The sequence below is a fragment of the Lactuca sativa genome, chromosome 8, assembly GCF_002870075.4.
Source record: "Lactuca sativa cultivar Salinas chromosome 8, Lsat_Salinas_v11, whole genome shotgun sequence".
Lineage (NCBI taxonomy): Eukaryota > Viridiplantae > Streptophyta > Magnoliopsida > Asterales > Asteraceae > Lactuca > Lactuca sativa.
In genome coordinates this window covers 16,795,467-16,813,226 of record NC_056630.2, presented here as the reverse complement: position 1 = coordinate 16,813,226, position 17,760 = coordinate 16,795,467, and the positions used below count along the sequence as shown (strand labels likewise).

General features: G+C 37.0%; 2 protein-coding genes across 2 annotated transcripts; one reads left to right on the top strand and one right to left on the bottom strand.

Moving 5' to 3' along the window:
* The first annotated feature begins 1,746 nt into the window (after positions 1-1,746).
* LOC111919679 (sorting nexin 2B) lies at positions 1,747-4,049 on the top strand. Its single transcript, XM_023915255.3, has 5 exons — positions 1,747-2,932; positions 3,017-3,226; positions 3,315-3,575; positions 3,653-3,739; positions 3,845-4,049. Exons 1-5 carry the CDS (start codon positions 2,009-2,011, stop codon positions 3,923-3,925), a joined length of 1,563 nt encoding a protein of 520 aa, XP_023771023.1. The 5' UTR covers positions 1,747-2,008; the 3' UTR covers positions 3,926-4,049.
* Positions 4,050-4,195: 146 nt separating this feature from the next.
* On the bottom strand, positions 4,196-7,634 carry LOC111919678 (probable leucine-rich repeat receptor-like protein kinase IMK3). Its single transcript, XM_023915254.3, has 2 exons — positions 5,562-7,634; positions 4,196-4,852 (listed from the first exon to the last, which is right to left on the bottom strand). Exons 1-2 carry the CDS (start codon positions 7,414-7,416, stop codon positions 4,245-4,247), a joined length of 2,463 nt encoding a protein of 820 aa, XP_023771022.1. The 5' UTR covers positions 7,417-7,634; the 3' UTR covers positions 4,196-4,244.
* Between the last annotated feature and the right edge of the window lie 10,126 nt (positions 7,635-17,760).

Here is a 17,760-nt window from a genome sequence, read left to right as displayed (position 1 = left end):
CGCACCATGCTCACCCCTAATTCTTCAATTTAAAAATTAATTCTTCCATAAGGGAGAATTTCGTATATACCCTTCCTAAAGAGCTAAATATCGTATTTGTCCGGACTAAACTTCAAATATCGTATTTGCCCTTCCTAATGTTTTTTAATATCATATATACCCAAATCTATTTTTTGGTATTTTTTATTGATTTATAATTGTTTTTCATAATATTAAATCATTATAATTAAAATACAATTTGAATGTACAATATTGCCCCTACTTGCTAAAGCCTAACAGATCACGTTTTCTCCCCATCCTGATACTTCCGATCCTACAATCACTGCTTCCAATCGGTCGCTGCTTCTGACCGTGTCCTGTTGTCGCGCACACACAAACACACATCAGGTAAGTAATATGTGATTCCATTCCCTTTCCTTAATTTCGATTATGTTGTTGTTTGATTGTTCAACAAGAACTCACAAGCTGTAGCTTTATAGTCCCCCTATCTTGTGTTATAACATATATATATATATATATATATATATATATATATATATATATATATATATATATATATATATATATTAGCCGACAAGGATTACCTAATCTTTCTAGAAAAGATTTCATTGACTTTTGAGTAAATCTTTGTTTTCTCATGTGAAGGTTGAAGTATAATCTAAATGTTCATTGACTAGGATTACCCAATCTTTCTAGGATTACCTTGCATGTAGCTCAAATCCAACATAACTAATCTATTAAATACAACATTACTATGTTAATTGTAAAAAGAATTTGAAAATTTGAAACTCGGAACCCTAAAATAGGAATTTGCATTACAGATGATTGAATACTCTGCCTACAGATGAATACTTGGATCCAGTATGCAATGTGTGGGTGGAACATAGCTCCAAAATTCAATGTTGAACAGAGGGAGAAGGCGAAGTAATCCCACAAATTTGGTGAATGGTGAGCCTACGTAGTTTATTTCCAAGGGGTAATTTAGTCACCTGAGTGTGTGTGACACGGGGAAGCAGCGATCGGAAGTGCGATCGAAAGTATCAGGGAGTAACAGGCTCAATCGTGATTAACTTCAAACATATGATGCGTGAACGTGATGCAATAACAGAAAGGTACGATTGGAACTACAACAGGTTTAGAATATGATAATCCTTTTGAGTTCTTGTTGAACAATCAAACAACAACAACATAATCGAAATTAAGGAAAGGGAATGGAATCACATATTACTTACCCGATGTGTGTTTGTGTGTGTGCGACAACAGGGGCACGATCAGAAGCAACGACTGATTGGAAGCTGCGATTGTAGGCAACGATCGAAAGTATCAGGCAGGAAGTCGATCATGATGGGGGAGAAAACGTGATCTGTTAAGCTTTAGCAAGCAGGGGCAATATTGTCCATTCAAATTGTATTTTAATTATAATGCTTTAATATTTTGGAAAACAATTATAAATCAATAAAAATTACCAAAAAAATAGATTTGGGTATATATGATATTAAAAAACATTAGGAAGGACAAATACGATATTTAAAGTTTAGGTCGGGCAAATACGATATTTAGCTCTTTAAGAAGGGTATATACGAAATTCTACCTTTCCATAAAATACACAATATTTTTGCATTTATTGTACAGTTCAGTATTTTAATATTGATACAAAATTTTAATGAAGGAATAGTGAAATACTCCATTGAAACATAAGAATTTTCCAAAGAAAACATAACAAAAAAAAAAAAAAAGGTAAATCTTGGTTGCTATTTTAACCATTTCACGGTAACAGTGATTTCAACATCAAACAATCGCCGTCAGATACCGTGTAAACTCCGAAACATGCAGCACCGGCAATGATCTCTATCACTCCGCCATTGTTCGTCTACATTACCCTCAAACTCGAGCCACATCGTTTTAATCGCATTTCGGCATAATGAGATTACAATAACATCCCTCCAAAGTCCAAATCACTTCAAATCCTCTACATTTTCTCAAATCAGTTCACGAATTAGATTAATCGATGATGGCATATGAGAATGGGGGCTTCGAAGAAGAAGCCCATCTCTACGCTTCTCCTCATGAAGACATGGAGTCCCTTGTTCTTCACGACGACGATACTAACAATAATTTGTCCAAATCCAATGGCGGAGCACAAGGCAGAGATGATAATCAACGCCACTACCCTCACAATTCGTTCAATTCGTTCCTCGAGCCCCCTTCGTACGCGGAGGCAGTATTCAGATCGTTCGATGGTGACCACGCCAAGCAAATCAACAGCCACGGTGTTGCCTCCACGTCAATGCCGTCTTCTAATTCTAATTACTTAAAAATTTCAGTTACAGATCCTCGAGAGGAGGAAGATCTAGTTGCCGGCGGGAACACTTACGTGACTTACTTGATAACCACATGGACGAATCTTCCGGAGTTCAACGGAACAGAATTTAGCCTCCGGAGACGGTTTAAAGATATCGTCACGTTATCAGATCGGTTATCAGATTCATATCGAGGGTTTTTCATTCCGATGAGACCGGATAAGAGTGTGGTTGGGAAGCAGGTTACGCAAAAGCAAGAGTTCGTTGAGCAGAGGAGAATGGCCTTGGAGAAGTACTTGAAAAAATTAGCTGCTCATCCTGTAATACGAAGAAGTGAGGAATTAAGAGTGTTTTTGCAGGTGCAGGGGAAGCTGCCATTGATGAAGACCACAAATATGGCATCAAGGATGGTAGATGGAGCAGTGAAGCTGCCTAAGCAGTTGTTTGGAGAGTCTGTTGAGTCAGCAAAAGGAGGGGGAGATCTTCTCAGAATATTCAAAGAGTTAAGGCAATCAGTCACGTATGGTTGGGGTGCAACGAAGCCACCTCTGGTGGAAGAGGACAAGGAATTCATGGAGAAGAAAATGAAGTTGCAGGAATTTGAGCTGGCGTTGGGTAATGTATCTCTGCAGGTCAGTTAGTTTGTTCATCTGATAAGTATGCAATCAATCATTACTTTATTAACCTAAGTTGATCATCATCTCTTGATAATATAGGCTGAATCTCTTGTTAAAGCTCAACAAGACATTGGTGAAACCATGGGGCAATTAGGGTTAGCATTTGTCAAACTAACTCAATTCGAGACCAATGAAGCCATGTTCAACTCTCAAAAAGCAAGAGCTCGAGATATGAAGAATGTTTCAACTTCTGCTGTTAAAACAAGTAGATTGTATCGTGAATTGAATGCACAAACCATCAAACATTTGGTAAATGCTCTATAATTTCAGTTATATTTCAAGAGTAATATCAAATATGATTAACTTGGATCGATTTAAAAACTTTTTTGGTGAACAGGACAAGCTTCATGACTACCTTGGAGTGATGTTAGATGTGAATAATGCATATTCAGATAGATCAAATGCTTTATTGACAATACAGACTCTTGTATCAGAGGTTTCAGCTCTAAATTCAAGAATTGAAAAGCTTGAAGCAGTTGCATTCAAGGTATTTGGTGGTGACAGCTCTAGAATTCAGAAACTTGAGGAGTTGAAAGAAACCATGAAAGTTACAAACGAAGCTAAAAATCAAGCAGTCAGAGAATATGAACATATAAAAGTAACAATTTTGACACCCATTTTACTATGTTTGCTGGATTCTCGATGGTTAATCAATAATATATATATAAACTACAGGAGAATAACAAGATTGAACTTGAAAGACTAGACAAAGAGAGGCGTGAGGATTTCATTGGGATGATGAAAGGATTTGTTGTTAACCAGGTACATAATAATTCAACTTAAAATCTTGAAATATTCATGAAGATGAAATTTTTTTTTTGTTTTGTTTTGGAGTAGAAATTATCTGAATTTTTGTTTGTGTAACAGGTGGGGTATGCAGAAAAGATGTCAAGTGCATGGGAAATAGTTGCCAATGAAACAAGTGGATATGCAGAAAGATGTAGGTGAAAGTAGAAAGTATGTTTTTTTTTGTTAATAGTGTTAACATTTAGTTATATAAAAATTTTGTGTAATAACCACCCAAAAAGTGTTCTAAAATGAATTGTAATTCTAAACATTTGTCTAAATAGGATATGATTGAGTTGCACAAATTCAATGGTGTGTGAATCTGAATCGTACAAGTACCTAGTATCAAAAAAAAAAAAAAAAAAAAAAAAATTCTACTTTTAGAAACAGAATCTAGTCGAACTTATATTCACAACAAGACCCCAACAAAACTCAAGAATCAAAAAATAGTCACCATAAACTATTCATCTTTAAACTTTCATCACTCCATCAAATTGCCGCCACCATCATCGCCGGAACTGGCGGCGGTTTCCGGTCTAATCTCCTCCAACTGCTGAAGAAGTAGCTGAGCCTCCGGTCTAGCAGAAGGCGACGGATCAACACAATGCAAAGCCAATTTCAATGTGTTCAACAACTCATCACCAATAGCAGAAGCATCCTTCATCAACTCCAGATCAAAAACTTCATTAGTCCACTCTTCTTTCACAATTGAAGCCACCCATTGTGGCAAACCAACACCGTCCTCCGCCTCTCCTGGTGATTTTCCGGTGAGAAGTTCCAACATGATGACACCAAGACTGTATACATCAGTCTTGGTGTTGGCTTTCTTGAGCTTAGAAAGCTCGGGTGCTCGGTATCCGAGTGCACCTGCTGTTGCAATCACGTTTGTGTTTGCAGCAGCTGTCATCAATCGTGACAACCCAAAATCTGCAATTTGGGGGTTGAAATCGTCATCAAGAAGAACATTGTTTGAGGTTAGGTTTCCATGGATTATGTTTTGATTAGTGTGGAGGTTGTGTAAGCCTCTAGCCATCCCTTTCATTATTCTCATTCTTGTTGGCCAATTAACCGGTGTATTGGGTCCCCGAGCTGTATCAAAAAATAACAAAACTTTAGACTCCCTATAAAAAATTGAAGCTTTAACATTTATACTTTATTTTAACCAATCAAACCATTAAAGCTTCACACATTTGTCTAATGCAACCATTTTGACATGAAACTGGTTGATTTGGTAAAATTGCATGTTTGATATTACAAAGTTGCCTTTTAACCAATTAAAAAAAAACATTTTTCTTTTTATTTATTTATTATTTTTTTTAGTTTTGATTAATAAAAATAAAGCATAATTACAAAATTTATCATCTCATGATGTGATACTTAGCAAATTAAGTATCCTTTTGACCAATAATACAAAATGACCACTACTTTTATAGCTATGGTGGTTGTGAATTGCGAATATGACCCCCACCAAAAAAAAACTACAAAGAATCTAAACAAGGGTTTTTGTAAAAAAAAAAAAAAAAAAAAAAAAAAAAAAAAAAAACTATTTTTAAATTGTAAGAACAATGTTACAAGTTCGAAATAGAATTCTTTTTAAGGTTTTTTTTGTGTGTTGGGAGCAATCTCGGTCTCTTTTTGGTCGTTGTTTTGTTGTTTTTGGTAAACAAAATGGCCAATTTATTATATGACATGTTCTGAAGTGATTATTTTTTGTAAGTATTAGTCGTTAAACTGTAAAACTGTCAAATATTTTTGTAATTTACCGAAAATTAAAGATAATATATAGAATAAAAGTTACCATGGAGGAAAGTAGCAAGGCTTCCTTTGGGCATATAATCGAAAACAATAAGTTTCTCCCCTTTTGGACCCAAATAATAAGCTCTGAGTGCCAAAAGATTTTGATGTCTGATTTTCCCAAGTGAATTGACTTCATTTTCAAACTCCTTTTGATTCTTTGTAATCCTTTCTCTCAATCTCTTCACAGCTACTTGATTTCCTTCCACTAATGTCGCTCTGTAAACAGTTCCATATGTACTTTTTCCCATTATCTCAGCTGTCGCACACAGGAGATCATCGGCTGTGAACTCCATCCCACCTTCAAAATGTACAAGCTTCCCTCCAGCTTCCCCGGCGGCCTCCCCTTCCCCTTTGCTCGCCGGAATCCCCCTACCACCTCCTTCCACATCCTTTTGCTTCACTGTATCTTTTTTCTTTAACAAACAACACAGAAGTATACAGCAAAGGAACAGTAAACCTGCTATCAAAGCTCCTCCCACAATCAGCAAGACATTTTTAGCTCTTGTTTTCCGGTGGCGGCTCTTCGCCGGAGATGTTGGACACGTGGTTGAAGGGCTGTATCCGCAAAGATCAAGATTACCCACGAAAGCACTCGAATCGAATTTTGAAGAAATTTGAACCGGGACTGGACCGGAGAGATTGTTGTAGGACACATTAAAAAATGCAAGATTCTGTCGATCACCCAAGAATACTGGGATTTGACCGGTGAAGTTGTTGTGAGCTAAATTTAATGAAGTGAGTGAACTCAAATCGGAAAAGGTAACGGGTATGCCGCCATTAATGGAGTTATAGGAAAGATCTAAGCTTTTAAGCTTAACAAGTCTCCCAAATTCACTAGGGATTTCGTCGCTGAATTTGTTATGACTGAATGAAATCTCTTCAAGCTCAGTCAACTTGCTTAAAGACACAGGAATCTTTCCGGTGAAAAAATTATGGTCAAAAGTCAAAGATCTGACCACGGGTTTATCACCACCCCAAGAATCGGGGAGAACCCCTGAAAAATTGTTGAATTGGAGAGATAGAAACATGAGGGAATCGGATTGTGTGAGGGACACAGGAATGGAATCTGATAACGAATTCAAACTCAAATTGACATTATAAAGCTTAGTGCAATTACCAAAGGAATCAGGGATTCCACCCACCAAAGAATTATTACTAAAGTCAAGATTTTGAAGTAATGTGCATGAACCCAATGTAGGAGGGATTGAACCTGTAAACTTATTGTTGAACAACTGAATCCCTCTGAGATCTGGCAAGAACCCTAATTCCTTCGGAATTGAACCTCCAATGGCGTTATTATGGAGACTAAGCTTTCTCAGAGCTTGAAACTGGCCTATTTTTGAAGTAATATGACCACCTAGACCTCTCCATGGAAGCTGTATGATAATAACCTGTCCTTGAGCACACTTGATTCCTTCCCAACCTCCAGAACAAGCTCCATAGCCACTGTCATTCCAGCTTTTCAAGAAACCATTTGGGTCAATGAGTTCTTGTTTGAAAGCTTGGAGGGCTTGAAGGTTTGATTCCGAGACAATTATTCCATCCCAAGATTGGGTTGAAACAACAAAAGGGGAACTGCAAATTATGAGTAGGTGTAGTAGAAAGGTGAAATAGTGTGTGTTTTTGTTCCTATTTTCTTTCTTTTTCTTGATGGGGGTTTTGTATTCGTGTAAAGGTGGGGATTTCTGAGATGGGTATCTGTGGAAATAACCAGAAAATAGTAGGTGTAGCAGTAAGGTGAAATAATGTGTGTTTTGCTTGCATTCTTCTTTGGTGTTGGATGTGTGGAAAGTTTTGGTTGAAAGATGGTGACCTTTTTGAGAAGGGTATTTGTGGAAAATGAAATTGGACTCCATTGATGGATCAAGAAGAAGAAATCTTTCTCTCTTTTGTTTCAGAGAGAGGGAGAAAAAAAGAGAGTGTGTGTGTGAGACACACAGAGATGTCTGTGTGTGTGTGTGGCGTGTGAATGGAACAGTGGATAAAGACGGTGCTTTTGTAGTGTAGGACTGTAGATGGTGAAAGATGATGAGGTCTTGCTGATGGATGCACGTGATTGGCACGCTTTTTGGACACAAAAAAGATGCAGATACCTTGGTAACGAAAAATACGGATGAAAAATTTCAACCTAGTAAACTTAATATTCTCTTACTTATTTTTTAACAATATATATAATAACCGACAACGCTAATGAAATACTATATTATAGATAATAGAATTATATATAATAAAAAAGATTAAAAAATCAACAAAATGTTCAGCATTTTTATTTATTTATAAAAAAGTACATATTTCAATTTCAGTACTTTTTTTTAGGAGTTTATGTTCGTATGTGTATAATCAGTATTATTTTGATATGTTTATAAGACCATAACGTTTGTTGTTTAGTACATACTATAGGCAATGATAAATAAATAGAGGGTTAAAGTACATCTCATATAATGTTACGTCTTCAAACACTGAAAGTACGTCATTTTATATGTTCACATGTATGAATTAGTCTAATTTATAGATATAAATTACATATTTACAAGTTTGACTTATAAATAGGAAAATACATAAACAAAAATCTGATTATCAATTACTTTATTTTTCCACCAGATAGAATTAAAAGATTTGTCCTTATAGTTTGTTAAAAGCATCACATTGAGTTGTTACATAAAATTATAGAAATATTATATGTTTGATCTTTGTGGTTTTAAAATGTTGCATATTTTGGTCTTTTGTAGAAGTTACATCAGTTTTTGCTTCGTCATCAAATGAGAAATAGAAAACACTTGAAACAAATTGATCGATTAGATAATTTGCAATGAAAATGTAAACTCAATGACTTAATTGAAAAAAAAAAGTACATTGTTGAAATCAAAATTTTATATAAACTTAATGTTGTTTATGCAATTTGCCCCTATTTATAACGATAACAATTGGAATAGAACTTTTTAAATAGAAATATATATAGCAAAGTGATTACTGATTAGGAGTTGCTAACCATACGTATTAAATTATAAACCTAAATTGCGAGCATAAATTTATTCCACAGGTTGTACTTATGAGAGAATACAGTTTAGGTAGCCGAGAAAAATCATGCAAGCACTACAAGTGATTTCATCACGAGTTTGGTCAAATAAAAGCTAAACTATAGAGAACTCCGAGTAGCTCGCTATCTTAGTGTTCATTTGCTGATATCTTCTTAAAATTTGGTTGGTGCGACATATAAAACAATATATTTGAAGAACTCGTATCATTTTCTTCACACCAACTAAATATCTGTTTGATATGTGAGTATAATAAATAATAAATGATTAATAATATCATCATATTCAAAGGAGTAAATTATAGAAATCGTCCTTATGGTTTGGTCAAAATTACACATTTAGTCCCTAACTTTTTTTTTGCATTTGGATCGTCCCTGTGGTTTGATTTTGTTGCGTTTTTCGTTCCTTACGTACATAATGTTAGGGACCAAACGTGCAATTTTGACCAAACCATAGGACAAAAAACACAACAAAATCAAACCACAAAACGATCCGAATGCAAAATATTACATTAGGGACCAAACATACAATTTTTACCGAACGATATCTATTCGAATTGATACTATATTTATAAGCTTCTACCTTGAACTTAGTCCCTAATATGCCTTTCATTCGAGCATCGAAATTTGGTCGGCTGTTTCTAGAAACGAAATGCAATCTCCTACTTTATTAGCTTTTTCTGTTAAAGTGTTTTGTTCATTTTACTCATGGCTCGGCATCACACGTGGTCACACGTGCCTCTATGTTAGCAACGGCTAAATTTCTTTCCTATTTTGTCCTTCATGTTTTGTAGCCTGCTCCCTGTAACGGCTAAACTTTTATGCTTCTTTACGTGATTCACTCTCCAAGTTTCACCTGCCTCCCCCAAGAAACTATATAAAATATATGAGAACGAAAAATCCCATAAATAATTTAATGTTATTTTTTATTATCATAAAACTTAAAAACAGTTAATGTCTGAAATCAATGTTAAGATATCGCATGATCGAAATTATGTATTATAATGGTGGGACCCATCAATTGCAAATTTGGTCTTGCAGTTACATAAATTACATAATCTTTTTGGGTTTTCAGGTTTAACTAAATTAGTAGTCTGGTAATGATATATGTTATAGTAATACGACATATACAATCACTTTTTTTAGCCATATTATCTTTGCCCATATCGTTTTAATTAGTTTCTCAATTTGATTGTTTGTATTTGATGAATGACTCTTAATTGGAGATTAGAAGAGGTGGCAAGAATGTTGGATATTATTAAGATAATTTGTTTAGAATTAGATCTTGAACTGAATATTAAGAAATTTTTGAATATTATAGTTTTTATGTGATGATATAAAGCTTCGTGAGAGTTCATGTAGACATCAGGAAACCATTATTGGGGGATTTTTTTGGGAGGGGAGGGTGTAATTAATAGAGATGTAAGTTTTATTAGCAGGTTGGTCATAAGAAAAGTTGCCAACGTTGTTGATCTAGTGTGTCTTCTTCCGCAGTTAGGTGACCCACATAGTGAGCTTCTTTTCTTTGATCTTGTATAGGTATAACCAAACTCTTATTTGGCTTGAGGATGTGTCCACCCGTACACATGGAGGAGGTTGGATAATGCTTTAACAAAGGATGGTGGTTTGTGGATGTCATTTCTTTAGAGACATCCAAATGGATTGTTTATTCATTAGTTTGGTGGTCTAGGGTTGTGCTATGTAGCAAAGGCTTCCTCCTATGTTTTTATGGCCTATAGAGCATAATCTTGAGTGTTACAGCGCCACAGCTACGTGTCATTAGGATATGTTGTATGTAATTTGATTATGTTTCTGTGTTGGTGTAACATCCCAAAATCATGACCAATTTTTTCATTTTTAAAACCATTCTAAAATCCATAAATTACATAAAAACATAGACACTCAGACCATAACATGAATCAGAGTATCCCAAAATCATAAGTTATATAAAAATCAAGGATGATGTGCACAACCAAACCTTCGCCTTGCCCCTGCCCTCTGAAGTACCTGAAACTAAAACATCAAACTGTAAGCCAAAGCTTAGTAAGTTCCCCCAAAATACCACATACACAACCAAACAGATAAAAACATGCATATATGAGCCTTCAGCATGATTGGACCGTCTCGCAGGGCCTACAACCTATCTGGACTGCTCTCCGGGCCTTCGACTTGACTGGACCGCCTCACAGGGCCTACAGCTTATCCGGACCGCTCTGGGTATCTTGGTCTTCAGCACAAAGTAGGACCGCCTCAACTCAACCAAACAATAACATGTCAACATATACAGTAACATTCAATAGATAAGTAATCATACATATCTACCGATAGAATGGTTCGTTACAACATAACAACATCCTATATATATATATATATATATATATATATATATATATATATATATATATATATATATATACACCAGAATTCATAACATAACCTAGTGGGCCGATATTGGTGCTTTCGACCCATGCATACAGTGAGGAAAACTCACCTTAATATCAGAAATCTAGATGAACTGAATGCTGCTCCAACTACCGGCTCTACAGGTCACCTGTACAACACACATGGACCAAGCCACAATCTACTAATCAAAATATCCCAAATGACCCAAAGTTATGGTCAAAAGTCAAAAGTCAAGTCCAGCTGATCATCACGATGTGACTGCTATACGACAAAGCATATGGGTTTCTATCCAGTCGCCACGTTGTGGCAACCTAAGTCCACACCGTAGGGGCTGGTCTGTACAGCTTAAACCATTAAGTCATTTTCCCTACAACTTCAAGATCTCCCGAGCTTAGATCTTGTCCTTCCCATGGTCATGATGGATAAAGTTTCCAATTTTATCCATTAAGACTCCTTAACAAGTCAAGATCCAAACCCTAATGCCTTAAGGGTGACCAAGTGCATAAAGACACCCATTAAGCACCAACTCTCTAGAGTTGCTCACCCAAAGTTTTTAGAATGATTTCTTACTCCAAATAAGCCCTCAGATCTGGAACATATGATTGTAACATCTCGATTCTAGGTATTTTACATTTTTACCCTTGATATGAGAATTGTTTGTACATTTGGCCCCAATGGCATATTTGTAATTTTTAGAAGTTGCTTACATACACTGAGCGTACCCAAGCATACGGTGGGCGTACGTGGCCAGGGGCCAAACCCTACTTTTTAGGGTTTGGACTCTATTTAAACATCCTTAACTCTTGAAACCCTACTCATTCATCTGCCTCCACCTCTATATTTGACCTTAGCAAACCCTAATCTATTTTTCAACATTCTTGAGCTGTTAGTGTGTGTTTTGGTGTTCATAGAGGAAGGAGAAGGAAAGAAGAACATCTTGGAAGTTTGGAGCAACATTGGATCTAGAATTTTTGCACCCTCTTCCATCTCCAGAAGGTATAAAGTTTATACCTTGATGCTTATTTGGTTAGATCTAGGTTTTATGATGTTATTATGTGCTTTTGTCCCTAAATAATGGTGTTCTTGAGTATGGCAAGCTCTAGATAAAATGGATTGCCTTTTCAAACGTTTTGGAGTATCTAAGGCCATAAAAATGCAATATTGGTCATTAGTTTCCTTCCATGCAGTGGATATGATGTCTTAATGAGTTAATTAGTTAGGGGTTTTGGTATTGGGCACTTTATAGCCATGAAATATCATAAAGTTGGGAATTTTATGATTAAGAACATCAGTTAATGACTAATTTTAGATTTTGGACAGAAGTGCTTAATGGAATAAGTACTTATCAGAAAAGGTGTCTGGCAGACGCGTATGTTGGGCATACCAAATGGTACGCTACACATACGCAGTCAACAACCCGCAATCTGGTCAAGGCTCTAGTACTCCCCACGTACAAGTTAAGTACGCCCAAACATACTCAGCTAAGTTGAGTCGGTTGACTTATTTGACTTTTGACTTTGACCATGATTTTGACCGAGTATGACCTAAGGGTATTTTGGTTATTTGAGTTGTGCTTGATACTGTTCGGTATTTGGTGTTTAGGTGACTTGTAGAGCTGATATTCAGAGTAATGTCATGTTCAACTATCTTTTTAGGCCGAGATGTGAGTTTTCCGCACTGTACTTGTGGGCCGAAGGACCAAGACCGGCCCACTAGATTTTGTATCCTGGTAAATTAGATTGTTATTATGCTAAGTATGTGTTAGATTGGTAGATCTATATGTAATGCCCTATTCCGAATCGTTTCCTATTCCAGGGTGGTGATCATGGATTGGGTATTAGTAGACTTAGGACCCTTGAGGAATTGAGATCTGAACTCATTTGGAGGTGGATGATGTAATTTAGATGATCTAGGTGTTCGGTTTGTGTTTTAGAGCCAAATGGTATTTTGGTAATATGTCAGCTCGAGCTTTTATGGAAATTGGATTTTTGTTCGGGAAGTTGTAAGGCAAGTATGAGTTTATCAAAGCATACGTCCTCTTGTTACCTATTCATGGATACAAGGATCGTCAAAATCAGATTTATATTGAGGAAGTTATGGCCTTCGGAACCCTAGTATGCAGGGCGTACCTAGGGAGTACGTTGGGGGTACTGGTGTGAGGTTCGGTACGAGAGGCGTACACTAGTGTATGCTTAGTGTACTTGGAGGGTATTCTCGTGGATACGAGACCTCGTACGAAGAGTACGCAAAGCGTACGATGAGCATAAGAGGAGTACGCATGGCGTACGAGGAGCTAGTGGAAACCCTAATTTAGGGTGTTGTACTTTATATAAACACCTTAAGTCTTTAAGGCTAGCCTCTTTACCATCCCCTGAGCCCCCAAAACACTAGAAATAGTTCCTTAGTCTCCATTATTGTGTTTTTGAGCTCATTGTGTGCATCTTGGTGTGTTTTGGTTCATATTAAAAAACAAGGAGTTTGGTGCAAGGTTGTGGATCAAGGAAGAGCTTGTGGATCTTGATTCTCTACTTCATTTCCAGCTTGTTTGAGGCAAAAATCTATGACCTTGCTCATTAGAAGCTTAGATCTAGTTTTTATGGGTTTTGGGCCCTTTGGCCCAATGAATGAGATCTAGTGGTTTGTGAGCACACTAGGAGCTATGAGTTGCCACACTTGTTGTTTCTGAGGTTCAAAGTTCATAAAGTTGGCACATTTAGGGTTTAGAATCACCCATGCATGAGATTATGTCCATTTAGTGAAAGTAAAGTGCTAAATCTTGAAGTTGGGTCCTTTTTGGGCATGCAAAGTCACCAAGTTAGTGACTTTATGGTTCTAGACGTTTATTAAGGATTAGATATGTGGTTTGGATTTCTGGTCGTAAACATTAAGTGCTTAAAGAGGGTTTTGGCTAATTGGGTGAGTACGTCGGGCGTACAACTATGTACACACTGCTTACAAGCCATTTAGTGTGTACGCTTAGCGTACAGCTGAGTACGCCCTGCATACTCAGCAGGATTGGATTTCAGTGTTTGGGCTTCGGTTTGGGCCATCTTTTGGGTTTAGTTGTGTGACATCCCCATTTTCACGGCCAGAAAAGACCAATTTTGTATATGCTTTGTTTGAAAATCAGAGTAACATTTTAAATAAAAGTGTTACGGAATTTGTCCCAAAACAAACTATGATAAAGATTTATCAAAAGCATTTCCATAGAAATGTATTTCATTAAAAAGAATCGGGATGTCATGTTCGATACAGATCATAAGCATAAACAATACAACATAGACCATACTACATTATTCCGTATTTACAGGCCTAAAATCCCTTAATCTCTCATCCCAAGACATTACATCCATGATCATGCGCCACTACCTATTATACAAGAAACTGAGTGGGTCAGGCTTAGGAGCCTGGTGAGCACATAGGATTTTCAACCCATAATAAATAAGTTTATTAATTTCATCAATAAAAAATAACCCGATTACTCATTCCCAATATCCTCTCATTACGTCCCTAAACACCTATCATAAGGGACCTAGCCTAAGGATCATCATCGGGATGAACACTATTGTTAAGGGGATTCCTAGGGGATGGAGTACACCTGGTGAGCACACAGTTCAAATAAACATGTAGTTCAAATAAACACCTACAGGTTGCAAGCCTGCTAGCGTTCCACTGGACTGTCTAGAATAGTCTGTGGTCGTCATCTATACTCCGCTAGATGACTGGATCATCAATAACATCTATAACGAGGCCTCTCATTATTTTATTTTGTCACACAACAACTATTACATCTACCCATGTTTTACCCAACACATTTTATAGATATAAAATACATATACAGTTTAAATCATTTAAAACATGTATAAAATCGTTCATCCAGCATAGATAGCAAGTCTACAGATAATATGCACACACAACACGTAATTTATATAAAATACTTCATATATATGTGTAAGCTGAAAGTAACTATGCACTCACCTGAAAGGTGGTGTCTCTGCACTTGAACAACGCTTCGTTATCTCAAAATAACTTTCCCTCGAAAAAAACCTAGTATCAATACCACTAGGGTTTAGTCTAATGTTAACCGTGACTAATTAATAGTCTTGCTATTATTATTATTATTATTATTATTATTATTATTATTATTATTATTATATAAGCGTTAAACAACACTCTATATAACTTATAATAATAGCCCAAATAATTATTTTAAGGTCCTAATGATGTTACTATAATTAATTAGAAGCTATATTAAAAATTGCGTATGCGTAGCTTACTTATAACGGTTTTTAAAGAAAACCGGGCTTCGCTTGGAGTAGCGTTTCCGAAACCGAAAGACCCTTTTTTTCTCGGGACTCTGGGAGCCTCGGGGCTTCCCTCGGGTGCTAGGGGTTCACCTAGACTTTAGGGAGGGTTAAAACCCTTAGAGAGAGAAAGTATTTTAGAGAGAGAAGTAGAATGGTGTGAAATTTCCGGAAAATTTCGCATGTATTTATAGGAGGCAAAGCCTCTCGGATTACGCTGGTCATCAGCAGCTACGCGCCGCGTAGCTTCGGATAAGCTTGCCAGGAGGATCCAGCTGGCTCACACTCGGTCTTGGATAGATATGAAGCGAAGATATGCTGGGCGTACCAACCTCGGACGCGGGGCGTAGTGAGGGGAGACGTGTCCGAATCCGAAGCGTGCACTGATCAGCGATGGAGGGTCCAGATGCTGCAATGCCATCGTTTCTCTCTTCAGCTTCGCAAATCTGACTTCGAACTTCAAAAATTCATATCTTCCTCGTACGAGCTCCGTTTTCGACGTTCTATATATCCACGCGTAGGCGGGAACGGACTCTACAACTTGCGTTTAGACTCCGTCGGCTAATTTTGATTGTATTTTTATTATATTATTTTTATATTATTTTTAGTAGGCCGGGACAGGAAAACTCCTTTAGAAATTCATAACTCCTTCATCTGACGTCTGTTTTCGTCTGTCTTTCCTTCTTTGCACTACTATCGATGAGATCTTCGATTCTCATTTAGAAAGTTTTGGCTAAATATCGCCCGGTCCCATATTCAAACTTCGGGCTGTACACTGCTAAGTCGAAACTTCGAAAAATCATAACTTCCTCATACGAAGTCAGATTTAGACGTTCTTTTTATGTATGCTCGCGGTTTACCATATTCTACGACTTTTGTTTAGATTACTAAGGTTAGATATCTCTCTATATTAAATTCATATTTTACATCATACAGTGTCGTGCCGATTCTGTCGCGAAACTTCGACAAATCATAACTTCTTCGTTATAACTCGGATTTCGGCATTCTTTATATATTCGGAAACCTCGTCACGAAACTACGTTTTCATGTATCAATATTGGGTTTATTTAACATTTCATTTTCACGCTTATGTTTATTCTTAATTCATTTAAGCCACACAATTAAGCAGAAAACACACAATACGCAAATAATACATTCTTATTATTTCAAAATGGGTTACAAAGGTCAACCTAGACTATCATATCATCATTAATGCCTAGCCTGGAAACACGGACATTACAATTCTCTCCACCTTAGAATGATTCTGTCCCCGGAATCACACATCAACAAACAAATGCGGATAGCGACTCATCATGTCACTCTCCATCTCCCAGGTGAGATTTGGCCCATTCGTATGTTTCCATCGTACAAGCAATAACTCGACCATCTTGCGGCGCAACTTCTTAGTCTTTCGGTCAACGATTGCCTCTAGTTCTTCAATCAACCTTTTGTTCTCATCGATTCTCAACTCCGAAAGTGGAATCATGTTGGGAACTTCTCCCGTGAACTTCCTCAAATAACACACTTGGAAGGTGTTATGAATTCCATTCATTTCTTAGGGTAATTCGAGCTTGTAAGCTTGGTTCCCAATCCTTTGAAGAACTTTAAACGGTCCAATAAACCTTGGACTCAACTTTCCCCTTTTATCAAATCTTATAAGTCCCTTCCACGACGAGACTTTAAGCAAAACCGAATTTTCAACTTCAAAAGTCATTGGTCTTCGCTTGTTGTCAGCATAACTCTTTTGACGATCCTGAGCTGCTAACATTCTCTCCCTAATTATTTTCAACTTTTCAACAGTTTGATGGACTATCTCCGGTCCCATAAACTGCTTTTCCCCAGCCTCAAGCCAACAAGACGGCATATGACACTTCTATCCGTACAAAGCTTGATAAGGTGCCATCTTTATGCTCGAGTGGAAACTATTATTGTAGGAAAATTCTACCAAAGGTAAATGTTCATCATAATTACCTAGTAATTCCAGAGTACATGCTCTCAACATATCTTCAAGTGTTTGTATCGTTCGTTCGCTCTGACCATCAGTTTATGGATGGTAAGCTGTACTCAAACACAACTTGGTACCCAATTCCTCTTGTAGACTTTTCCAAAATCTTGAGGTGAAACGGCTTTCACGATCTGATACAATCGTTAACGAGACGCCATGAAGCCTCACAATATCCTTCACGTAAGAATTTGCCAGCTTATCCATAGACCATTTCTCATTGGCTGCTATGAAATGCACACTCTTAGTGAAGCGATCAACGACCACCCAAATCATGTCGTGACCACTCTTTGTTCTGGGTAGTTTAGTGACAAAATCCATAGCAATGTCTTCCCATTTACCCATAGGCACAGGTAAAGGTTCTAAACTCCCGTATGGTTTCTGATGTTGTGTCTTGACTCTCGCACAAGTCACACACTCGGCCACGTACTTTGCAACATCAAGCTTCATCGTCGGC

Excerpts from the sequence above, each read along its gene's own strand:
- LOC111919679 (XM_023915255.3), top strand. The coding sequence starts at position 2,009 with ATGATGGCATATGAGAATGGGGGCTTCGAAGAAGAAGCCCATCTCTAC. Across the intron at positions 3,576-3,652 it reads GAGAATATGAACATATAAAA|GAGAATAACAAGATTGAACT; the intron begins GTAACAATTTTG and ends TATAAACTACAG. Across the intron at positions 3,740-3,844 it reads AAGGATTTGTTGTTAACCAG|GTGGGGTATGCAGAAAAGAT; the intron begins GTACATAATAAT and ends TTTGTGTAACAG.
- LOC111919678 (XM_023915254.3), bottom strand. The coding sequence starts at position 7,416 with ATGGAGTCCAATTTCATTTTCCACAAATACCCTTCTCAAAAAGGTCAC. Across the intron at positions 4,853-5,561 it reads CCTTGCTACTTTCCTCCATG|CTCGGGGACCCAATACACCG; the intron begins GTAACTTTTATT and ends TTTTTGATACAG.